Below are 24,602 nucleotides of genomic sequence, written 5' to 3' on the forward strand. Positions count from 1 at the left end.
TTGGGGGGGTTGTGTGTGTGTGTGTGTGTGTGTGTGTGTGTGTGTGTGTGTGTGTGCGCGTGCGCTTTCTGGTTCACGGGCAGCCCCCCAAAAGTTAAAAATTACTTTGTCCTGTAGGCAGCACCACCATATTAAGAAGAATAGAGGCACAGTATTCTGGCCGCTGAAAGCCCCCTACTCTTCCTGGTTAGACACTGTGTTGACCTTGTCCTGTAGGCAGCACCACCATATTAAGAAGAATAGAGGCACAGTATTCTGGCCGCTGAAAGCCCCCTACTCTTCCTGGTTAGACACTGTGTTGACCTCTGCCCTGGGAGGATCCATTCAGCTTGTCTTTCTCCATTTCCCCATCTTTCCATGAGGATAAAAAGAAAGCCTGAGCCTGGCATTTGGTCACGTGTGAACTGAGCTCCCGTTTATAAAGCCCTTTGAGCACAGTTTACAGATGCTTGGTTTGTTTAATTTCCTTTTACTTTGTTGGCCTGTCAGCTTCTGGACTAAGGTTTTCACAAACCCTGAGACGTGAATTGTGAAGTAACCTCTGACTATCACAAGAATCCTTCTTGCTGATAAATAAATCTTGTTTTCTGAATTGGGAGCCGCCATCTAGTGGTTTAAATAGGGAGATGCCCATCAGCGTGGGGGCCAGAGGGGAGTTCAATAAAATATTGTGTTACTGACCCATGGGACTTGAGGCCTTAAGTAAACATGGGTTGAGAAATAAGAAACTCAAGACAGCCGGAAAACTCAACAGGTGTGGAAAGTCCCATCCAAATTGATGAAACAAATTGAAATGCTATGGTAGAGGAGTTTTTAAAGACATGCCAATTTTGTCTTTCTTGTATCTGCCTCAACAAGTTTGTAGGAATCGCTTCTCATTGGCACATTGATTATAGACCAAGGTCAGCTGCTGCAGTAGTTAGGAAAGTACTTAGGCATCCCTTGTTTACTTTGACTCTTCAGCAGGTTAAACATTCCCCCAGTGTTGTTTATATGACCGGCATGCTTGACAGATTCTCATAGACGGGGCCAAGGAGTTACAAATTAATGGCTTCAGCTCAGAGGTGTGCTGGGTATAGCCCAGGGTTGTATGCAAGACAGTCACATCTAACAGCTTACGTCAGAATCAGCCAGAGATTTAACATCATGAAGAATAATATAATAATAACATTTACATAGTGCTTTCTGGTTTGCAGAGCAATTTACATGTGATTTCATTTAATACAAGAATCCCATAGGATTAAAACTCACATTTATATGGTGCATTCTGGTTTATGAAGTACTTTTACAGAGCAGCAGAATTTTAAATGCTTATTTTTTTTTTTGTAAGGACAGTAAATGGTGCAATGGGAAGATGGCTGGATTTGGAGGCCAAAGACCTGAGTTCAAATTCAGGTTCTATCCCTGTGTGGACTCAAGGAAATTATTGAATTCCTCTGGGTCTCAGTTTTCTTCATCCCTAAGGTGGGCAGCTTGAGCTAGTTCATTTTCTCCTGTCCATTCCAGCTCAAAATCTTGATCCTGTGATAGTACAATTCATCTAATTTGAAATTAAGACCTGGTTTCAAATTCTATTTATTCCATCTATGGCAGTAAACAAGTTGCTTAACCTTTGTAGTGCCCCTAAAATACTTGAAAAAGTCCGTCTCCTTTGAAGTGCTGTCTTTGTAACTTTGTTTATATTATTCATTAATTTAGCAAATCTTGTTTTCATTTCAGCAAATAAGTAAGCTGTATATTTGGGATTTGTTTTTCAGTTGTGTCCCCATTTGGGGTTTTCTCGGCAAAGATATTGGAGTGATTTTCGATTTCCTTCTCCAGCTCATTTTATAGATGAGGAAACTGAGGCAAACAGGAGGGTGTCTGAAGCCAGATTTGAACTTAGGTCTTCCTGACTGCCCACTCTATCCACTACACCACCTCACTGCCCTTAGAACCTGAGGATCAGGATTCAGATTCCATTTCTGACGCTACCTCCTTAGGTGCGGCCTCCTCATCTGTAAAATGAGGGTGTTGCACTAATAGATAAAGCCTTTCCAGGTCTAGATCTGTGCACCGAATGACTTTTCAAATATTCAGGATGAATTCTCAGGCTAAGGGAGAAAGGTTTGTTGTCATTTCTGTTGTTCTAAAGGAGAATAGAATAAAACTAGAATAAAAAGGGTGGTGATACTCTCTTGCTCAGTTAAGAAAGACAAGTGGGACATTAAATTAGCATTTCCTTTACTGGGTCCTGGGGATAAGGATAAGGAAATGCAGAGACTGAGGGCCCTTCTGGGAAAAGGGTTTCCCTCATCCCAAATCATGGGATAGATCTCTGAGTCTTGAAGAAAGAGAAAAAGGAAGGGAAAAGGAAGGGAGAAAGAAGAGAGGAGTTGGAGCTCTGAAGTTCTCCAAAGGAGGCTGTCACAGGCAGCATTGTGCAGATGCTTGTATCTTCAAAGGATTTGAGTCAGAGTCATTTGACAACATGGCAGACGCCGTAGATAAACTGCCCAGGTTTTATTTAAGGAGAAGAAACTGGAAGACGCATTAAACAAACAGATTGGACTCCCTCGGGGTTTGGATCTGCTCTTATTGAATTGCATCAGATTTAAGATGAAATTATAGGCCTGACTCTTTCATTTTGATTCCTAATGTCCTGGTTGCTATTCGTGGAAGGGGGAGTTTCAGAGGACAGAACAGTTTGGTCTCCACATGCTTTGAATGACTATTAGTGGAAATGGCTTCTTTCCGTTCAATTTCCTTTTTTTTCTCAGCTGGTATCTTGTCTCAGAAACTTCTTAGGTTCCGAAGAATATTTTCTTTCCATGGGGGCGGTGAAGTAGTTTTGAGAGGAAGAGACTGGAGAAGTCCAGCATCTAGCCTTTATTTTTAGACAGCGAGGCTGTTTTTACCAATTGTTGTTAAAGCTTCTACTAACACACAGTGGGTATTTAACTGCCCTCCTTCCCAATGTGTTGGGTTTTTGGAAAGTCAGAAGAAATGCCTTTTACATGTAGCCTCCCTGCCTGCTAGTCATTGTTGACAATGTGTCGTAGCCTACTTAGACTGCAGTGCCCATTCTGATTGACCTTTGGGTCACCTATAATAGCGAATCCTTTGAGATTGTGGTGTTACATGATTTACAGCCATGGAACTTCACTGGAAGAATATTAGTGTTCAAAACATGAGATTTTGTAGCAGGTCTCATTGAAAGTACCTATATACTTTCTCAAAAGTAATCTCTCCATTCATTATCCTAAAATACAAGTATTTGTAAAGTGCTTAGTCCAGTACCTGGCATATAGTAGACACTTAATAAATGCTGGCTCCTCTCCCTTCTCCCTTCCCAGTTCAACTCTGAGTCTGACTCATTGTACATCCACAATGCCTGACCAGGACAATGGATGTGTACTGGTGAACGAACAGAGTGGGCTGTCCGTCACACTGGATCCCCTAGTCTGAATAATTTACATTTTTCATCCACTTGGTTTTTGCTTATGTCTTTAGGGTGACCCTGGGTCTCAGTGAGGAGACCCTTCATTGTCCATGTTCAGTGTATCAGGACAGTGTCATCCACAAGCAGGAGTATCTGAAGAATCTCATGATCTAGGAAGAGTTCCTCTTCCCCTTCAGAGTTCGCACAAGACATCCTCCATAAAACACAGATGGGTTCAAGTACTGTCTGACACATGGCTATGTGACCATGGCCTCTCTGTGCCCTTTCAGTTCTCTAAGACTAAAAGTGTTTTTGTTTGTTTGTTTGTTTTACATATTTTCACATTAATCATGTTGTGACAGAAAAATCAGAACCGAAAGGAAAAATCATGAGAAGGGGAAAAAAGAGAAAATAGTCTGCTTTGATCTACATTCAGACTCCATAGATCTTTCTCTGGATGTGGATGGCATTTCCCATCATGAGTCTTTTGGAATTGTCTTAGATCATTGTATTGTTGAGAAGAGCTTGGTCGTCGCACCATGTTGCTTTGTACAATGTTCTCCTGGTTCTGCTCACTTGACTCAGTATCAGTTCATCTAAGTCTTTACCCATTTGATAAATGGTCAAAGGAGGCAGTTTTCTTTCTGGCCTGATGAATATCTGGCCACTGGACCCAGATGGCTCTGGAGGAGAAAGTGAGGCTGGTGACCTTGCACAGCCCTCCCTCACTCAGATCAAAGTCAATTGCAAGTCATGTCATCATTTCCCTGATGTCATGGTCCTCTTCAAGAACAAAGGACAAGCACAGCAACAATGTAGATAAAAGAAACAATGTAGATGAAGAAATGAAAGCTATCTTTTCATATGAAAAACTGCTCTAAATCACTATTGATTAGAGAAATTCAAATTAAAACAGCTCTGAGGTACCACCTCACATCTAAGACAAAAAATAGTTACAGAAAAATTTGCCTATCTGCCTCAAAGAAGGGAGTTTCCACACCTAGAGCTCCACATACCAGTGACATCACACTTCCATATCTACATCTCCCCAATTCACTCTGTTGACTCATTGTATCACCCTGAAACTCTCAGATCCTTTTCAGACAAACTGTTGTCCAGCCACATTCCCCATCCTGTACATCTGAAACTGATTTTTCTTTTTAGCCCACATATAAGAATTTACCTCAGCCCTAATAAATTTCATCTTATACATTCATCGCAACATTACAGCTTGTTGAGATCTTTTTGGATACTTACTATCTCTTCTAATGTGTTAACTATCCCTCCTGGCTTTGTGTCATCTGAAGATTTCAAAAGCATGTCATGTATATTTTAATGCAAGTCTTTGACTTGGTCTCAGGCCAGGCCCAGATCCCTTGAGCACTCCATAAGAGACCTTCCCAATTGATAGTGACTCTTTAATGGTTACTCTTTCTGTCTGGCCATTCGGCAGTTCTGAATCTGCCTAACTATATTATATCATCTAGTTCATGTTTCTCTGTCTTTTCCATGGAAAAAGCACGAGAAGCTTTGTCAGACATTTTGCTGAAATCTTGGTAATCTCTAACTACAGTATTTAATTGACTGTTCACTCTGTCAGAAAAAGAAATTGAAATCATCTGGTATAACTTCTTCTTGATGAAGCCTTGCTGATTCTCCTGTGATCACTGCTTCCTTTTCTTGAGTCTCACTAATCATACCTTTAATAGTATGTTCTATAATTTTGCCAGGAATTGAAGTCATGTTTGCTGACCTTATTATTACTATTTTTTCCTGAATATTCTTGTAAATTACTGGTTATTTCCACTTCTGATCTTCTCCCAATGTTGTATTTGTTGTGTTTTCTAGTATTTGGCTTATAGGTAAAATGTGTGTGTTTATATTTACACACATACACAAGACAGAGAAATATGTCTCTATATATGTGCATGTGTATATGTACATATATAGATATGTCTGTATATGTGTGTGTACATATGTATGTATGTATGAATACACACTCAGTCTTGATGAGAAACACTGAATTTCTGTCTGAGAGCCTGGAATTCATGCATCTTCAGCCCTGATCCAGAATCTCAAATCCTCTTCTCCCACACCATCTTAACACATTGTTCAGCTCCAAATCCCATCTTCAGTCTAAAGCAGTGATAAAAAACATCTCTGCCCTTCAGTTACTTGTCCAGAACTTAAAAATTTAAAGAAAGGTTTTCTAGGTTCCCCTTACAGTATTTGTCTTAAATACGTTATCAGAAGTGGCAGTGGTTTTGAGCCTTTACAAGTCACCAGCCGCTTTCTTTCCTGTCTGTTCCTGAGAGGACAAACCTCCTTCTTGTTCATGTCATATTAATATTTCACCACATCTTCGTTTTGCTTGCCCAGTGTCCAATCCTAGGTGTCTTCTTTTGGGTAGCACCTGTGGGTCCTTGAAGCAGAGAGAGCTGCCCCCTTACCCATGGGACCCAAGGGTTCTGCTTTCCATTGGAAGAACCTCATCCCTGTCACCTCGTGCTTCCTTCTCCTCTCTTTTCTACAATACCTACATTGATTCTTTTTCTATCATTGCTGCTTTTGGAACATTTCTCCCATTTTTTAAAAGGACACTCCATTTTCTCCAGTAACCCAGAAAGCAGATAGATGTTCCACCAACACTTTCACAGTCTTTTCTGAATCTGAATCATTGTACACACATACCTATTTATTCTCTCTGGAATTAGCCCAGTCTCTACAAGTCATTGGGATGAACTCTCTGTACTTGTAAAGACTGAAATCCTTAGTTTCCTATGAATCTTGGGGTTGGGCAGTAATGAACAGAGCACTAGACTTGGAAACAGGAAGACCCAAGTTCAAATCTTCCTTCAGACACTAGCTGCTTATGACTCTGGGCGAGTCACTTAGCCCCTTGGCCTCATTTTCCTCATCTGTAGAATGGGGACATTAATAGTACCTGCTTCACTGGATTAAATTAAATAATACATGTGAAGCACTTTGCAAACCTTAAAGCATTATATAAGTACTAGCTGTTTCTAGTAGCAGAAGTAATACAAGGAGGGAGAGGAGCAGTAATAAATTCACCTGTCTTTGAGTAGATAGCAAGAGGGAAAGGGAATCGTGAGCTTTTTTTTTTCAGTAGGTTTTGCTATTAGTCAATAAGCATTTGCTGTGTTCTAGGAACCGAAGCTAGGATGTCTGCCAATATCTCATAAAATAGTTTCTTTAGTTTGTGAGAAGATCTCTTGCATCATAGTAGCAATTAAATGGAGGATAGATTAAAGAGCTGGTGGTGGTGGTGGTGGCTTGAGACAGGGAGACCAGTGGGCAGAGGTGGGATTCTGAGCTAGGGTGGTGGCTGTGTAAGTGGGAAGAAGGGGGCAGATGCAGGGGCTGTTGGAGAGATAAAATTGGAAGGATTTGGCAACCAAATGGCTCTATAAGGTGAGGTAAAATTAGGAGTGTACTGGTAAATGTTTAACAATAAACTTACCCCAAAAATGTACATACATCATACTTTTAAGTTTACTCTGCATTAATAACATTTTGTCCATCACTTTCTTAAGTCTAAGACAGTCAACAACACAACAAATCGAGTTGTGATTTGTAGCATTTGCCTATTTCTGACGTTTAATTGCTTGTACAGAATATTTAACAATCATCTCTCAGAACTGCTACACATACACCGCACCACAGGTTGAAGATGGGTCTTGCACCAGTGATCTGTGTGGTCAGAAGGGCCACGGTTCCCTCAGCAGAGATAGTGACCGACTGGTAATGTAAGACAGGAAGACAGTATGACGGGGGAGATACAGAGACAGCAGGGGAAAGGGAAGAGTGGGAACAGCTTCGTCCGGATGGCATGCCCCTCTAGGGAAGTGTGCAGATCATCCCGAACCCAGCAGTAAGCCCCGTCGGGCAGCAGACGAGCTGTGAAATCACCTCCTTCTTACCGAGCTGAAATATGAGCAGCTTTGGGAATCTCCATTTTCCTATCTGTGTATCTGAGGGCGGCTTCACTCCTGAAATCACCCCATTGCCGCTAGGCTTCGTTAACTGTCTTAATCTGAAATAATTGGCTAATGCACCAGCTTGTAACTGTAGCTGAAATGCCGGTTATTCACCTTATGATTTGTAGCAGATATTGATTTTTTTTAAGGGAATACTGATAGTTGCAGAGATTTGAAATGCAAACAGCCAGTCTTTAAAGCAGTGCATGATGTAATTAGAGCAAGCTTTTAGGACTCTTTGAAGTATTAAATGTTTATGAAATTCAAATAGGGAGTTGGTTCTTCACAATAAAAAGGCATTCAGTGATGTTTTTAAAAGTCTACTGTTTTATAGATGTAAATATATGCCATAATTAGCGGTAAGTAACATGAAGAGGTTGGTTGGGTTTATTCCCATTCTTCTTATTTAAAACAGCTGTGGCATGGATAATAAAGCCTGAGTTCTTTGTGATGGGCCATCCGGAACAACAGCCTCCAGTGAACAACCCTCAGAAAAAGCCTCTTCACCCTTTCTCCTTCCTCCCTTTTCTCTACCCAGAGAGAGAGGTCTCTGAGAGATGTAGGGTTTGCCTTTCATCTACCAACCACCACAACTCCCCTCTTTAAAAAAGAAAAAAGTGGGGGTGATTGATTTTCCTGTGTAACCGGGCTTCCCTCATCTCCTCCTACCCCAGACTAGCAATGTGGTCTGGGGGGATGGGGGGGGAAAGGGAGGGAAGGTCTGTCGAGAGGCTTCTGACCAGCATACAGATGTATGCAAAGTAACTTAGAAGGGGGCCTCCGGAAAGCAGCCGCCTTTTCTCCCAATAGTCCCCTGTGGCCCTCTTGCTGGGCTTGTTCACCAATGAATACGAGTCCATTAGTTCTTTGGAATCAGTGATGAGTCAGAAGGAGAGAGCAGCTGGGAGACCAGAGCCGTTTGGCCTGCCCGGCACCAGCCTCACCATGTGGCAGGCCTGGATGGCAGCCCAAGGCAGCAGCAGAGCTCCCTGCCAATGATCCACATGCTACCATTGGAAAAAATTGCTTCACAATTGGAAATCTTGGTCCTTTGATTACTGTTCAGAAAGGATGAAGAAGAGGTATAATGTGGTCTCCAAATGCCTTCCTGCCGCCATTAGTAGTTGTTAGAGTCTGCCATTGAGGAGAAATATTCTGAGGTTTTAATTCCAAGCAGCTTTCTGGGAGTGGGGGAGGATGGTGGGGAGGGATGCAGGGACACAGAAGCAGAAGAGAGGCGGCCAGTTCTAATGCTCCTTTTGTCCCCACCTTTGTCCTCAAAGATCTCCATCAAAAACACGAGGGGAAGGCCTGCCTCTGCATTCAGCAACAAACCGACTGTTTCATCGTTCAGAGGCTGCTTCCCCTCTTCCAGCTCCCTACTGGCAATGAGCACTTCCCTGCCTGATACTTTTCTAGATGTGTCCCAAGGCTCCTCTCACTTGTCCTGGCTTAATGGGGAGATCCTGCAGGCTTTGGCTGATCACGCCCCCAGACCATCTCAGCTACATTACCTTGATATGGTGAAGTTTTCCCCTTATGTGAAATGGGTCAGACCATGCTATGGGTACTGAAACATGCTGGTGGTCAACATGGTGCAGTGTGGGTGAACTTCTGTGTTCACTGGATGTGACTTAAGAGGAGGCAACAATTCTCCATTTACTCCTGGAGATCTGTGGGAAGGAAATTGCAGTAGCAGCAGTCCTCCTTTCTCTTGCCTCACAGAATCAGAACTGGACCAGAACTTAGGCACCTTCTACTTACCTCCTCACCCTCCCACCCTGGCTTATGGTACAGGAAACTGGAGAGTCCAGTGAGGAAGTGGCTTGCCCAAGGTTAGACAGTAAATTAATGGCACAAGAAGTCACAAATCTAAGTGTTTGACTTTGTGTTATTTATTACCTTCCCAACTCCCTTCATCTGGACACTGTGCTTCTATTTACCTGGGCTGATTGCCTTGGCAGTGGGAGCATGAAATAGTTAAGGCTGCCCTAGGAGTCAGGGAGAACAGGATTCAAGACCTGCCCCTGGCATGTCCTGGCCTCATGGTCTGGGACAAGTTATTTTACTTCTCAGTGACCCAGACAACTCTCTAAAGCTTTGAAATGGCAAAGCAGTTGCAGATGAACATTGATAGAGGGGGTGTTCTCACCAGGTGTTCCTAGGTGGGTAAAATCACAGGTCCAGACTCTCCCCACCCAAGAGAGAGAGAGAGTGTTTGGAAAAAATAAAAGATTGCATTTACTTTATTTGAAATCTTATCAATCTGTTTACTCATTAAGCTTGAGGTCAATAAAAAACCAATTATCTTTTTCATATCAGTTGCCATTAAGCCCAGTCTTACCCCTACATTGTACATAGTAAAACACTTAAGAAATATTTGTTGAATTAAATTACAGTTGAGTTATTGAACTTAAATAGGACTTGATGTTTGTCACTGTTACACTTCATCTTGTTTGGTTTGGCCCATTTTTACAGCCTGGTAGGGACTTTATGGACCCCAGTTCTGTCGTTCAGCATACCAGTTTAGCTCTCTTCCAGCTTCATCATTTACAAACTTGATAAACATGCCAATCATGCCTTCATCCAAGATGTTCAAAATGTTGAAAAGATCAGATTCCTATGACCCTTTTGAGAGACTTCTACCATATTGGCACGGAGACATCAACATCTAGCTGTTCAACCAGTGACAAGTCCATCTTGCTTTTCCTTCCATCATTTTGTTCTCATATGCCTAGCTGAAGTCAAGAGTTTGGAAATGATGTGTGATGTGTATACAGAAAGGAGAAGAGTGAGGTGGAACTATGGAATCTGGGTTCCCTTCCCACTTCTGATGCTTGTCTTAGGCAAGTCACAAAATCACTATAGTGCTTAGCTTATTTTGTAAGAAGATTGCGTTGGACTGTATTACTTTTGACATCATTTCAAGTCCTAGGTTCTGTGATTTTCAAGAACATAGACTTGATGTGGAAAAAACTGACCCAAAAAAAGGGAGAAAAGGAAATTTACATTTTCTTAAAAGACTATTCAATACCAAGCCAACTGTACAATAGTAGCAAAACTATGGTTTTTAGACTGTACAAGAGTGGAAACACTAAAGCCCCCAAATAAGGAACTATTTTTGAGATAGTACACAATACTTTAGAGACCATTGAACCCAGGGATCAAGATTCCTAGATGGTAATCCTAGTTCTTCTATTAAGACGTTAGGATCAAATTAGAGTGCTTTAGGAAAATCACTTTAGTAGCTGAATGGAGGATGAATTGGAGTGGGGAGGCAGGCAGACTCTCCAGCAGGCTGTTGCAGTATTCCAGGGTTGAGGGGATGAGAGCCTGTGCTAAAGTGGTAGCAGCATCCAAAGAGACTAGGGACCATATTGGAGAGAAGTTGCGAAGGTGAAATCATCAGTCCTTGCACAACAGATTGGATATTTGGGGTTAAAGATAACAAAGAGTCCAGGATGAGCCTGAGGGACTAGGAGCATGGTCTTGCCCTCCACAATAATAGGGAAGGTAGGGGACAAGGAAAGTTGAGGGGGAAAGATCATGAGTTCCATTGTGGATTTGAGTCTTTTGGACATCCAGTTTGAGAGGTCTAAAAAGCAATGGGAGATGTGATGTTGAAGGTTAGGAGAAAGGTGGATGCAAGAGAGAGAGAGATGTGAGAATCATCAGTGCAGAGAATGGAGTAGCATAGAGGGAGAAGAGAAAAGGGTCCAGGACAAAACCCCCAAGGGACATCTAGGGTTAGAAGGTGTGGAGCATCCAACAAAGGATACAGAGAAGTGGGAAGAAAACTAGGAAAGAGGGAGATTCCAAAAACCTAGTGAGAAGAGAGTGATAAATACTCTCCAAAGTGGCAGAGACCTCAGGGAGACTGAGGACTGGGAAAAGGTCACTGTACTGATCTGAGGTCTTTTAGCAAAAATCCAACATTCTTAAATTAGTCCATCCTAGATTGTAGCTTATGTAGCAGAGTTGGAATTTGGGGAAAAGATTGTTGGTTTTTACATTTTCTTGATTTAAAAAAATTGTTTTTAATTCAATTTTTAAACTTGTCTAGTCAATTAATGCCCAGGGCTATGCTTAAGGTAATCTGGTTTGAGCTCAGTCCCCCTCTGGTTTTTTTGATTCTTGAAAAAGCTATGTTTTTCTGACTGTTTATGCTTGTTTTTATCCATTTGCCAAGAAAAAAAAAACTGCATTTAAAATTTGGGTTGTAGTATTTTCTCCATTTTGCATCTTTCTTGCTTCTGTGATTCTCCAGAGTCCCCTACACTGTCCCCACAAAGCATTCTCTACAAGAGTGCCAGAGACCTTTGCAGCCAGTTGAGTCGTGAAGTGAAGCTTCATTTTCCAGTATTCCTGCCATTGCCAGAGAGAAGAATGCTTTTGGTTTGGTACCCCGTGAAACAGATCTGCTTCAGTTGCAAGAGAAAATTAATGCATCACTGAGATTGATTAGGAAGCTAGCACAAACCCCAGCCTTCAAGAAAGAATCCTATTTTTATTTTATTAAATTAATATCGTTTTTTGTTTGGTTTATTTTTTACCTTTTCCCTCTTAAAAGTTAAGAAAAGCTGCCCTCTGACCCAGGTACTGTGATCTTTACTGGGGTATTATTACTGTCATGGCTAGAGAGTAATTTTCTTTAATAACATTACTTCTCTGTAAAAAATTCGCTTAGTAGTGGCATGGTTGGTTGGCTACATTATCATGCTGAAGGATATCATGAGCCAACTGTGATTGCAAATTGGTTATTAGACAGTATTTGGGAAATTTTTTAGACTTCTTTCACTGACACAGATTGCTGTCCCTCTGCCCCTCCTCACCATGTATCGTTTTACCATTTTCCCCTTTAAATCCTGAGGATGCCTTTGTCTTATTTCTCTGATATCTCAGGGATGCCTTTGTTGTTTCTCTTTCTCTTAACACAATGAGTCTGCCTCCCTTTCAGGCCAGAGATGTCCTCAAGGATATCTTTGATGTCACTCTTCACGTGCAAATCATTTTTCCATGTCATTTTTGGTAGCATGCATCTATAGTTTGGAGCTAGAGTACCTGGGTTCTAATTCCAGGTTCTACTTGGTTTTGGGCCAACTTACTTTGCTTCTGGGCCTCAGTTTCCATTTTTGTAAAACAAAAAGACTAGGTGACCTTAGACCCACCATACATCTTTCTATTGTCGACAGCGTGAGGAAGGAATGGAAGTTAGAATTTTCTGATAAATGGTATCCAGGGATCAATGACAGGAAAACCAACTTATCAAGATGGGGTGAAGTGAGTCACAGTGGACATCAGAAGTGGGCTTTCATGCTATCCAGGGTGCATACCTTACTTGCTATAATAGTACATGGACCCTTCTTCTCTCCAGCCAGTTCAGGAGTTCCATGGAGGTTGGGAAGGTGGTGACAGGTACAACCTGGGCAGGCTCCTTGACTACCAGGAGCAATCTGCTCTTTTAGGAATGTAGTCTGAGCACACAGTGCTGAATTTTCCCCAACTACTTTATGCCAAGCTGTAAAACTACATTTTTAAGCCATGTGGGTCCCAGAGGCTAACTGGTGCTCCCCTGTGCCCTGGGCACCATTCAAGGCAGCAGTAAGGTTTAACGGGGTGAATCTGGGCTTGCAAGGGTGCTCCAGGCTACACAATTCTCAGATCAGAAAAAGGTCTGAAGAATCCTGATTGAATCTAGGCAGCAGCTTCCTGGCCAGAATAACTCCTGGGACAAATGGCCCTCTGGGACTTCTCTGATCAACTTTGGTGCTCTGTACTCTGAGCAATAAGTATTAAGAAGTATTTGTTACATTTGTTGAACTCTTGCTGCTTGCTTGGACAGTATGGCAGCTATGGCCCTGAGCTCTGGCCCCTGACCCAGTCTTGTGACTAGGAAATTGTGTTGTAGCCATAAAATTTCTTCCCCTACTGAAAACACATTTTAACTTCTACTCCGTGTTTATTGGTGTCCTTTCTTTTATAATAATTCTATTCCATTAAAACTAAAAAGTTCATCAAAATAATTCCTTCATGCATTTCTAAATCAAATGTAGAACATCTTATTCAAAACACATTTATACTCCTTTTAAAAAGTATTCATTTTCTTAAGGAGCATTTTAAAAAATAGTTATATTTTTATATTGCCCCTATTTCTCCCCATGTTCCTTCTCCTCACTCCAAAAGACCCATCTCTTATAACATGTGTGTATACACATGTGTGCGCACACACACACACTTTTTTTACAAAAGAGAAGAGAAAAAAATTCAGCAAAATTGTTTAACTTATGGAAGAAAATCTGATGCTATATTCAATATTCCACACTCATGGACCCTCACACTGTGCCCCCCAACAAACACCTGTGCAAAGGAAAGGAATTGAGGACAGGCTTCTCCTTTACAATTTCACATCATTCAGTTTAATTATTTGGGAATTTTTCTCTCCATTGTTGTGGTCATTGCAAATATTATTTTACTGGTCCTACTTACTTTACTTGACATCAGTTCATCAACACTTCCATGTTTCTCTTTATTCATCATGTACATTGTTTCTTTTAGCATATGTAATGGTAATACTCCATTATATTGACATACCACAATTTGTTTTGCCATTCCCCCATTAATGGGCTTCTACTGTTTTTCCAGCCTCTCTGCTACCACTGAAATGTCAGGTATAAAAATTTTGGTGTATATGCCTAAAAGCAGAATCTCTTAGTCAGACAGTATTATCACCTAATCAGTTTTTTTTTTTTGCTTATTTCCCAATTGCTTTCCCATGTAATTGTACCAATTCATAGCCCTACCAAGAGTGAATTAGTGTTCCTGTCTTTCAGCAATTCCTCTGCCACTGACTTGTCTTTTTTTTTCTTTTTTGTCTTCTTTGCCAGTTTTCTGGGTGTAAGGTAAAACCTAATGGTAGTTTTGTTTCGTGTTTCTTTTACTATCAAGATTATGTGATTATTTTTAAGATTATTAGAATATTCTTTCATAATGATGTTTGCATTTCTTCCTTTGATAACCATTTGTTCATATCCTTTGACTACTTCTATTGGAGAATGGCTTTTAGCCTTATGCATTTATTAATTGCCTATATGTCTTGGATCTCAGACCCTTATCAAATATTTCAAACTAGGATTTTTTTTTCCCAATTGCTTTCTTCCCTTCTTAAGTCATTCTCATTTTTCTTGTTAATGAAAAAGACTTTCAGTTTCCTGTAATCTGAATTGTTTATTTACCTTTTGCAATTACCTTTGTCCCTTGTTTGGTCAAGAATTCCATAGCTATGAAAGGTTCCTAATCTGTTCCTTTTCTCGTTTACTATAGTATCCATTTTTAATTTATTGTAGTATATGGTATTGGTTGTTAGTCTAAATTTAATTTCTGCAGAGACTATTGTCCAGTTTTCCAAATATTTTTGTAAATATTTTTGTCATCAGTATTATAGAGGAAGTTCTTTCCTAGGTAATTTATGTATTAGGGTTTATTTTATACTCGCTTATCAGTTTTACTGGGTTTTTTTTTTTTGTTTGTTTTTTAGGAAATCCTAGGGAATTTTTGGGGGGGATCCTAGAGAATTTCTATAGAAAAGTATCAGCATACTAAGTTTGTCCACAAAAATCAATAGAATTTGTATTTAGCAGTAACAAAGTCAAGAAGGGAAAATAAAATTATAATGACTGTGCTTGGCCCCAAAGAAGAGCTATGAGAAAATACTTCACTGTCTTTGCAGAAGTGTGGGCCCATAGGTGGACTCTTACATATGTCAGACTTAAAAAAAATGTTGGTTAGTTTCTCAGAACTTTTTTTCTCACTCTCCCCTACATCCCGTCTTTTAAAAGTTATTATAAGAAATGGCCCTGAAATGTCGGTGACATAAAAGCAAAAGATATGAGGAAAAGCATAGTTAATAAAACAACTACAAAATGCATAAAATATGAGGAAGTCAACTTATCAAGGCCCAGTCAATATGTATAAAATACAGAATGCTCCCCCAAAGAAATAAATAACATCTTAAATAACTAGAGGGAAATTCAGTGCTCATGGCTGCGTATATATTATTTAATATAACAATATAATAAAAATGACAGGTTAACTTAAATTCATTTACAGATTTAGTGTTTCAGCAATGAAAACATTAAGAGGGAGAGATACTTTATAATACTTTATACAGAGTTTGACAGAATAATAATAAAGTTCATTTGGAAGAACAAAAAATCTAACACATCAAAGGAAATTCTATTTTAATTGTAGGAATGAAGAAGGCCTAACATTTCTAGCCCTCAAGCTTATATTATAAAGCAGCAGTCATTAAAATCATTTGGTATTAGTTTTAAAAAGAGGAAAGTAAATTAATAGAACAGACTAGACTAGAAAGAATTTGAAATAATTGGACACATTTACATTCTTACATAACTAGTTATAAAAGCTAAAATGAAACAATGAAGATACCTTCTGATTGTTGCTCACATATATGTAATGGTTTCAGATTGGCAAAATGCATTATTTCATCTATTTCTCCCAATAACGCTATGAGTAGGTGTAATTATGCCCAGCTTTTTACAAACTAGTAGATTGAGGCATGAGGGAAGGTCAAGTTTCTAACCTAGGGTCACACAGGTAGTAATAATCTGGGAGGAGATTCAGAACGCTTCCTGAAGTCCTAGTCCAACATTCTCAGATGCATATGGTGGCTTTAGAGATAATGGTGGCTGTGCATGGATTCTTAGACACAGCTTAACATAAGTGCATGATTTTCTAAACATGTTTCATTGGTGAAGACAGAAACAACTCAGAGCATTATCTACAAAAACTTCTATAATTATGCCCTTTATAAACAAGACTGCATGGATAGATGCAACATTTGTTATTCAGTGTGGTCAGAAGTGCCTTTTTTTTTTTAACTGGAGTCAGGCATGTAGAGGGGCTAGTCAGCACAGTTCTGTTACACATCAGGCGCTTGCTATTGAGAGAATTTTTAGATTCATTGAGAATTCAAGAGATGGTGAAGTACTGGAAATGCATTGCCTTTCTAATGAAGAAAGAAGGGAGATACTAGGAACCATGAGACCAATAAACTTCATACCTGTCCCAAAGGTTTAGAATATGTGATTTATGATCATTTACAATTGAAAGAACAGTAACCACCAGGAACCATTGTGTTCACTAAAAACAAAGGATGCTGATCATTTCTTTATACTGGAGGAATTCTCTGATGATTTTGAAATCATCATATGGGAGAGTGGGGAGACTCAAGCATGCACATGGCATTGCAAGTGTGAGTTCCAATGAGTTCATGGTGCATCCTTTGGGAGCCACCACTAGAATACAAGATCAAGGGAATTCTGAAGATGTGTAGTATATCTGGATTTGAGTAAGCCATTTGGTGACATTTCCTGGTAGAAGTAGAGAGTGAAAAACAGCACAGTTGACTAGATTAAGGAATCTTTGAATGGCTGGACCAAAAGAATGTTATTCAGGAGTACTGAAAAAGTTCCCACTATATTCAGATAAATAATATTCTTAGTGTAGTCTCCATTCTATCCTCAAATGAGGGAAGTGGATAAAATCCTGGATCCAGATTAGAGAAGACCTAAGTTTGAATCTGGCTTTAGACAATTACTATATGTGTCAACCTGGGCAAGTCACTTAACCTATGGCTGCCTCAGTTTAATAGCACCTACTTCCTGTGGTGGTTGTGAGAATCAAGTAACATGATGTCTATAAAGCATTTTGCAAACATTAAAATGCCATAAAATTCTAAATTTTTATTATTATTATTCTTATGTATTGCATTTCCTGTCACTGGACTGTTTGAGGATCAAGGCTGTCTGTCATCATGGTATATTAGAGTGCTAGACTTAGAATTAGGGAGACCTGGGTTCAGATTCCACCTCCGATACTAGTGCTGTGACTCTGGACACATCCCTTAATGCTTCCCCTGTGTCTTTTTCCTCACCTGTAAAAATTGGAGCATGACAATCCCCGGCATACTGACTACACTGGGTCCCTGTAGGAATGGGACAAGCCAGTCCAGGTGAAATGCAAACCTTCTAAAGCAATAGAAATGCCAGCTCTTCATGGTGATGTTATTCTGCTTCAGGCATAATGTAAATGAAAGCAAAGGAATGTCAGTTCTTGGGTTTGAGTCCATGTCTTGTGGGAGCTGACCTGTCTAGCCCAACGACATAGCCATGTGACCTTGAGCAAGACGATTCTTCATCTCTCTTCGTCTAACTCCTCGGTTATAGTATGGGGATCATGGAAAAGACCCCATTTGTGGAGCTGAGAACCAAGGAAGTCTTATCTGTGGAATGTGCTCAGCTAGTCTTAAAGTATCGGATAAATATCAGTAGTTGCTATGATTACTTTTCAGTTTAACAAGCATTTATTAAACACCTACTATATGTTCTGTGCTGGGCACTGAAAATACAAAGACAAAATTATGGGGCCCCTGCCCTTAAGGGGCTTTTGTTCTGTGGGGAAGACAATAAGTACACATGCATACATTATATATGCAAAGTGATACAAGGTAATTTCCAGAGGGGAAAAGTATTAATAGCTAGAGATGAGGAAGGTGAATGGGATGAGTGGATTCCTAACTGAGCTTTGAGGGAAGCTAGGGATTTTTAGACAGAGGTCAGAGGAAGGGGATGCATTTGTAGGATTGGGAAACTGTGAAAAGGCAGAAAAGACAGATTAAATGTATTATGTGAAAATTAGGAGGGAAAAAAAGGAGGGTCAATATGGCTGGACCATAGAATATCTGAAGGGGAGTAATGTATAAAAAGTCAAGAAATATAGGGTGATGACAGGTTGTAAAGCGTTTTAAGTACTAAGCTGAGGAGTTTATGTTTGGTCCCAGAGGTCATTAATGCCTTTTGAGCAAAGCAATGCCTTGTCACACTTGGGCTTTAGAGGTATTCCTTCAGCTAGTAGGGAGGATGGATTGGAGAAGGGAAAGGCTAGATTCAGGGCTGGGGTTACTGGTAATTGTCCTGGAGAGAGGTGATGAAAGTCTTCCTTGGGGTGGTTAGAATGAAAGGGAGATGAATACAAGAATTAGAATTAGAATCAATAAGATTTGACAAGCGATTGGATTAGGGGAAGTTGAGTGAGAATGAAACTGAGAATGACTAAAGTTGCAGAGCTTAGGTGTCTGTAAGATTGGTAGTGCCTTCAACAGAAGCAGGGGAACCAGTAGGAAGGGTGGATTCAAGGGTTAAATTACTGAATTCCTTCTTGGACTTTGAATTTGAGGTGCCTGTGGGATCTTCCATTGGAATTGTCCTGCAGGCAATTAAAGATGTGGGAATGGAACTCATGAGAGATGAGTTTTTAGTAGTCATCTGTGTAGAGCTCACAGTTGAACTCATAGGAGAGAAGAGAATTAAGGACAAAGCTTCCGAGTCTGTTTTCCCTCCAGCCCCTTGGGTGGGGCTTCTATGGGTGCCATCTTCTCCCATGATGCCCTTGTTTTCAACTACATTTTTGGACTACAGATTATGCTTTGTTTTCTTAAGCATTTCTTTAACTAGTGAATTGGTGTAGTTTGTTTGGGAATTCATTCACAACACTGTTTTACATAAGGCTTTTTGAATAAATTTTAAAAAACCAAACAGGTGTATGCTGTTTGCTATTTCAAGGAAACCTGACCAGTGCTGTCTTTAATAAAAAGAAAAATGATCCTTAGACTGTTGCACATGGTTCTAGATGGACCTTTCACCCACTCTTCCCTTCTGGTCCCCATCTACTCTCCAAACCCCCCCTCCCCCATTCAGGAGAAGTTCATTACTACTTGTCACATTGATGTTGCCAGATGACGGATTAATTCCCAACCTCTGTGACCTTTTTCCACAGGCGGATTTAAACTGCAACATTCAAGATGATGCAGGGGCTTTCTATGGGGTAACCAGTCAGTACGAGAGCTCAGAGAACATGACCATCACCTGTTCTACCAAAGTCTGTTCATTCGGGAAGCAAGTAGTGGAGAAGGTAGAGGTAAGATGGGTCCTTTCATTCAGGTGCAAAGCCTTTTTTCCCCTTTGTGGTTGTGGGTAAAGGGATGCAATGTGTAAGGCAGAGGGTTGGGCTTTTTTTCTTTTGCCGCTTTTCCTCCCCTACTAACCCATTCATTGTTTCTGAGAGAATGCTTTATAAAGCAGCTAGGAGAATCAGATGTGGTGTTCCATTTCACCTGGAGGTCTCTGCAACCTGCATCCCCTGTGCCCCATAGGTGGTGAAGCAGAAACTGACTCCCAGCACACCCCTTAGTTTAGCCAATACTCCAGATGGGAGGGGGCAGCCCAGGGCTTCTGCTGCTACCTGTGGCTTCAGGAAAGCCATCGCAAGATGATAATTCGGCTATCAAGGGGCCGTTTCCTGAAACATTCCATTTGACTCTTGCTTCTACAATTACCTCTGATTTTCCAAAATGATCTACAATGGAGAAAAATAGATTTCCTTCTTTCATTGGGATCAGAGGCCTGCCACTGTTTTTCTCTTGTTTTGAAGTTCACATCCCTAGCCACCAAACCATTGCATTTTTTTCTCATTCAGTGATTTATTGCTAATTTTTGTTTCTTACACTGCAGTCATTTCCCAATAATTCTACCTCCCCCTCCCCCTCCAAAACCATCCTTTATAATGAAGGAAAGCATTTCATGAAAACTAACAGTCATATCAATAGGATACAGAACATTCAACATCATTTGTAGTCTTCCACCTCGTCTGGGAGAGCATGTAAGTGTGTTTCATCATCTAGGACCAAGATCCATTGTGTGTCTCTTTGTAGGATGAGCTGCTGATCTTTGTGTAATGAATTCTAGTAACCCATGTTCAGTTTGTGGTTATAATGATAATACTAGCTAGCATTTGTATAGAGTTTTCATGTTTGCAATATTCTTTTCATATGTTTTCTCATTTGATCATCACCATAACCCTAGGCAATAAATGTTGTTATTATCTCTAATTTACATGAGAACACTGAGGCAGACAGAGGTTAAATGACTTGCCTAAGGGTCAATGTCTGAAGCCTTATTTGAACTCAGCTCTTCCTTATTCTAGGTCCAGTTGTCTATACTGTAACCATAGCTGTTGATTTTTACCCTATGGAAGATAACCAAGATATATAAGACATTGTTCCTGCCTTTAATGAGTCTCATTGGGGAGATAAACAGGTGGAACAGAGAATAATACAAGACCATCTTCTATTAAGTTCTTGATTCCATGTTATAGACTAAATATGCCATAAGAGCTAAGAAAGCAAATATCTATGCAGGCTAGTTTGAGAGCAAGAACTGGGGGAGGAAATGTGGCAGGAGAAGAGGAACATGGTGGCAAACACATCCAGGGCCTTTGAAGGATAAGCAGAGAGAAGGAGGAAGGGTGTTCTAGGTGGTGGAAGCATTAGGGAAGAGGGAGACCTTTTTCAATGTGGAAACTTCCTCTACTTTCAAATATAGAACAGCAGTTTGTCTGTTAATCTTAGGGTGTTGACTGAGGTACTAAGAAGCTTTGTTATTGCCCGTGTACACATCATTAATATGTGTCAGAGGGAGAACTGCCTTCAAAGCTAGTACCCTGACCATCGTCTCATCCTTCCTCTCAGTGAAGGAAGACAAGAGGGGGACTTGCCTGACCCAAGGCCAGAATTTGTGCTGAATAAGTAGTAATAGAGAAGGTGGAGAGGTTGAAATGGGACCACATGATGCAAGAATTGAAATGTCTAGATAGGGGCAGTTTGAAACTGATATTGTTGGCAGATGCTGGTTCAGAACCAGAGAAGAGACAAGATGAGAAAAAGCTTTAAGAAAGATCAGTCATGAAAGGATGTGGGGTGGATTGGAACAAGAAGAGGCTTCATGAGGGGTGGCCAGGTAGCACAGCGAGTAAGAGCACTGGCTCCAGTGTTGGGATCACCTGGGATCGAATCCGGACTCAGATACTTAGCACCACACCCAGAAATAACTGGCCATGTAACCTTGAGCAAGTTACTTAACCCCAATTGCTTTAAAAAAAAATAAAAGAAGAGGCTTCATGGCTGGATAGAAGGAGAATGGAGATGGAAGCAACAAAGATTGTCTCCTGGGTTTTGAGCTTGAGTAATTAGGGAAAACTATTGAAATTAAGAGTCAGTGTGCTGTAGTAGAGACATCATCACACTTGGAGTAAAAAAGGTCTGGGGCTCAGGTCTCCGAAGCTGCGTAACCCTAGGCAAGTTACCCATTCTCTCCTTGCCCCCTCTTTAAAGACCGTAAGTTTCAGAGCTAATGTCCTTCTTCACTGGTACAGTGAAAGAAAACTGGAGTTTCCTGTGCCAATGAAATTATAGGTCTGATCCACCCCTGCATCTCCCAGACCCCATGTAAATAGAGAAGGTTCTTTCTGCAGACTAACACACATCTCCCTTCTCTCCCTTTCCCTGCTGGGCAAACACACCTGAGCAAACAGACCCTAGGCTAGTCAGATTTTTGTCAGCACCCATAGTTTACTCATTTCTTAGAGGAGGACCTCTCCACCATCCAGCCAGTCCACTAAAGCCAGATTCCAGTTGCTAATGAATTGTTGTCTGCCCATAGCCAGACTCTTCCCAGAGCTGGACTTCAGACTAGTTTCACCTGCACGTGACCAAGAAGTCTCCTTTTCAATGCCCCCAACATTCCATTCTTTTAAATGAAGATCTCCAGTGAGGAGGAAAATGCCTCCCAAAATCTTCTCTAGAATCTAGGCTCACCCTTAGCCTCTTTCCAGATGTTCTCTAGCTGTCTCCCCATCCCAGTTGCCTCCTTCTAGATAGATCTACATGAGCTTGACTCTATCCTTCCTAAAATGTGACACTCAGGACTCAAGGTGTAGCTGACTAGGGTAGAGCAGAGCAGAAATGTCACTTCCATGATTCAGCATTTGCCTCTCTTAAATTCAGCCTAGAATAACAGCTCATTTTGATGCCACATCACATTTCAGTAACTCATAAGTCCCACTTCTTCATTTTTAAAATGAAAGTTTTGGACTAGATGATATCTCTCAGTCTCTTTCAACTGTAACATTTATAATATTTTTTTACTAATCTCTGAGTTAAATTGGGGACTTTTCTGGTCACTGCATTCTTGTTAACTAGTCATTTAACAACTATTTATTGACTAGTCGCTCTGGAGTTTCTTATGCTAGGTACTTTGGGACATGCTGCTCAAATCTGCCATCAATATAAATGCTCATGCATTGGTCCATCCCAGAATCCAAAGATAATTTTTAAAAAAGGAAAAGAAAACAGTACCCAACCAGCTCAGCAAGTACTTTTAGAGTGTTGCTATTATTAAAAATAATTCGGGTCTTGGGGCAGCTAGGTAGCACAGTGAATAGAGCACTGGCCCTGGAGTCAGGAGGACCTGAGTTCAAATCCAGCCTCAGACACTTAACATAAAAACTAGCTGTGTGAGCTTGGGCAAGTCAACCCCAATTGCCCTTCAAAAAAAAAAGGCAAAAAAAAAAAATAATTCGGATATGAGGTAGTGAGTGACAAGTGGTAGGATAAGGTACAGTCTAAATGCTCTTGGGGTTTAGAGGAGGAAGAGATGATTTCCGCCTGGGAAGATCAGGGAAGTCTTCTCAGAGAAGGTGACATTTGAGCCAGGCCTTGGCAGATAGGAGATTCAGCAGGTAGAAATGGTGTCAGGACAGGTCATCTCAGGAAGACAGAGCAAAAATACGAAGGCAAGAAATTGCAAGACACTTGTAGAATTTCAAAGAGATTTTGGTTATAATGGCAGTTTCATGTCAAAAAGGGCTGAACGTGTAGAGGAACCTAGTTTTGATGACCTATATTGAGTCCTGTCTTCTCATTATGTGGCCAAAGCTTCAACTTCAGTATTTGTCCGTTCAATAAATAGGTGATATAATTAATTCCTTTTGAGTATTGACCGATTTGATCTCCATGCATGTGTGTGTGTGTGTTTATGTATCTGTGGCACCTCAGATAACCACAGAAAGTTGTTATGAAGATTGAAGGTAATGTATGTAAGTACGACAAACCTGTATATACATGCATATATGTATGTGTAGGTACATACACATACCCACGTATAATATCTGAGGTACCAACTCTTTGTGCCCCATTGGGCATTTCTTGGCAAAGCTCCTGGAGTATTTTGCCATTTCCTTCTCCAGATCATTTTACAGATGAGGAAACTGAGGCAAACAAGGCTCAGTGCCTGCCCAGGGTCACATGGCTAGTTTGTGTCTGAAGCCAGATTTGAACTCAGAGAAATGAGTTTTCCTGACTCCAGGCCTGGCGCTCTGTGCACTGTGGCACCACCTAACTGCCTGATAAGCACAGATTCAATAAAGGCAAATGCATCCTCTTCCTTCAAGGAGCTCACAGTCTGTTGGGGAGACAACCTGCAAATAATTATACAAATAAGCTATATACAGGCTAAACTGGAGGTAATCTCAGAGGGAAGTCACTAGCATTAAAACATTAAACAAGCTTCTTGCAAAAAACGGCATTTGAGCTGAGACTTGAAGCAAGCCAGGTAAGGCAGGGGACAGGAGAGGAGGACCTGAGGTGAGTGATGGAGGACAGCCAGAGTCAGCAGATGGAATGTGTCGCACAAGGATCAACAAGGAATCTAGTTCAAGTGAATTACCTATCAGAGATTACTTACAGCTAGTAAATGCCCAAGGGAGGTTTAAGGTGATGGTGGGATGCTTGGTTATAGAACTCTGCAGAGAACCCTGCCCTCCCTGCCCCCCCCCCCCCCAGTTCTGCCTCTGAAACCACTCGGCTTTGGGGCAAAACCACCAGAGAGATGGCTGCAGGGTTTGGGGGCAGGGTGGGACAGTGCCTTTCTCTGTTTATCTAAAAGGCTGGCATTTCATATACCCTTCTCCTGTTCCCTCTGGCTGCCTTCATCCTCACTGCTTCAGGTGAAAAGGCATGAACTGACTAATGTCATATGTGACTCTGTGGCCCCACGCCAGGTAGGGCCCAGTAGCTGCTGCTGACAAGTTGTCAGCAGAAAAACCAGTCTTGAAATTTGCTTTACTCTCCGCTCTCTCAACTCTGCTTTCCATTTAAATACTACTAGAGACCCTTCTTGGTTACATGTTCATTTGGGGTTAGTGCTGAGGGGGAATAATTGGTACTTGAGGAGAAGTCCAGTGATGGAATTCATCTTTGACCCTTGCCCCCC

General features: G+C 40.9%; 1 protein-coding gene across 9 annotated transcripts in view; it reads left to right on the plus strand.

Annotated features, from left to right (window-relative positions):
- Positions 1-24,602, plus strand: part of TEAD1 (TEA domain transcription factor 1) — a 403,944-nt gene that overhangs the window by 374,021 nt on the left and 5,321 nt on the right. For all 9 annotated transcript variants that reach the window (XM_069091245.1, XM_069091243.1, XM_069091242.1 and 6 more), the window contains one exon: positions 19,273-19,413. In XM_069091245.1, coding sequence (XP_068947346.1) covers positions 19,273-19,413 — 141 coding nt within the window. The remainder of the gene's footprint in view (positions 1-19,272; positions 19,414-24,602) is intronic.

This window comes from Petaurus breviceps, unplaced genomic scaffold (genome assembly GCF_028583685.1).
Source record: "Petaurus breviceps papuanus isolate PSGF00001 unplaced genomic scaffold, PetGlider_PUasm1.0 188, whole genome shotgun sequence".
NCBI classification, from domain to species: domain Eukaryota; kingdom Metazoa; phylum Chordata; class Mammalia; order Diprotodontia; family Petauridae; genus Petaurus; species Petaurus breviceps.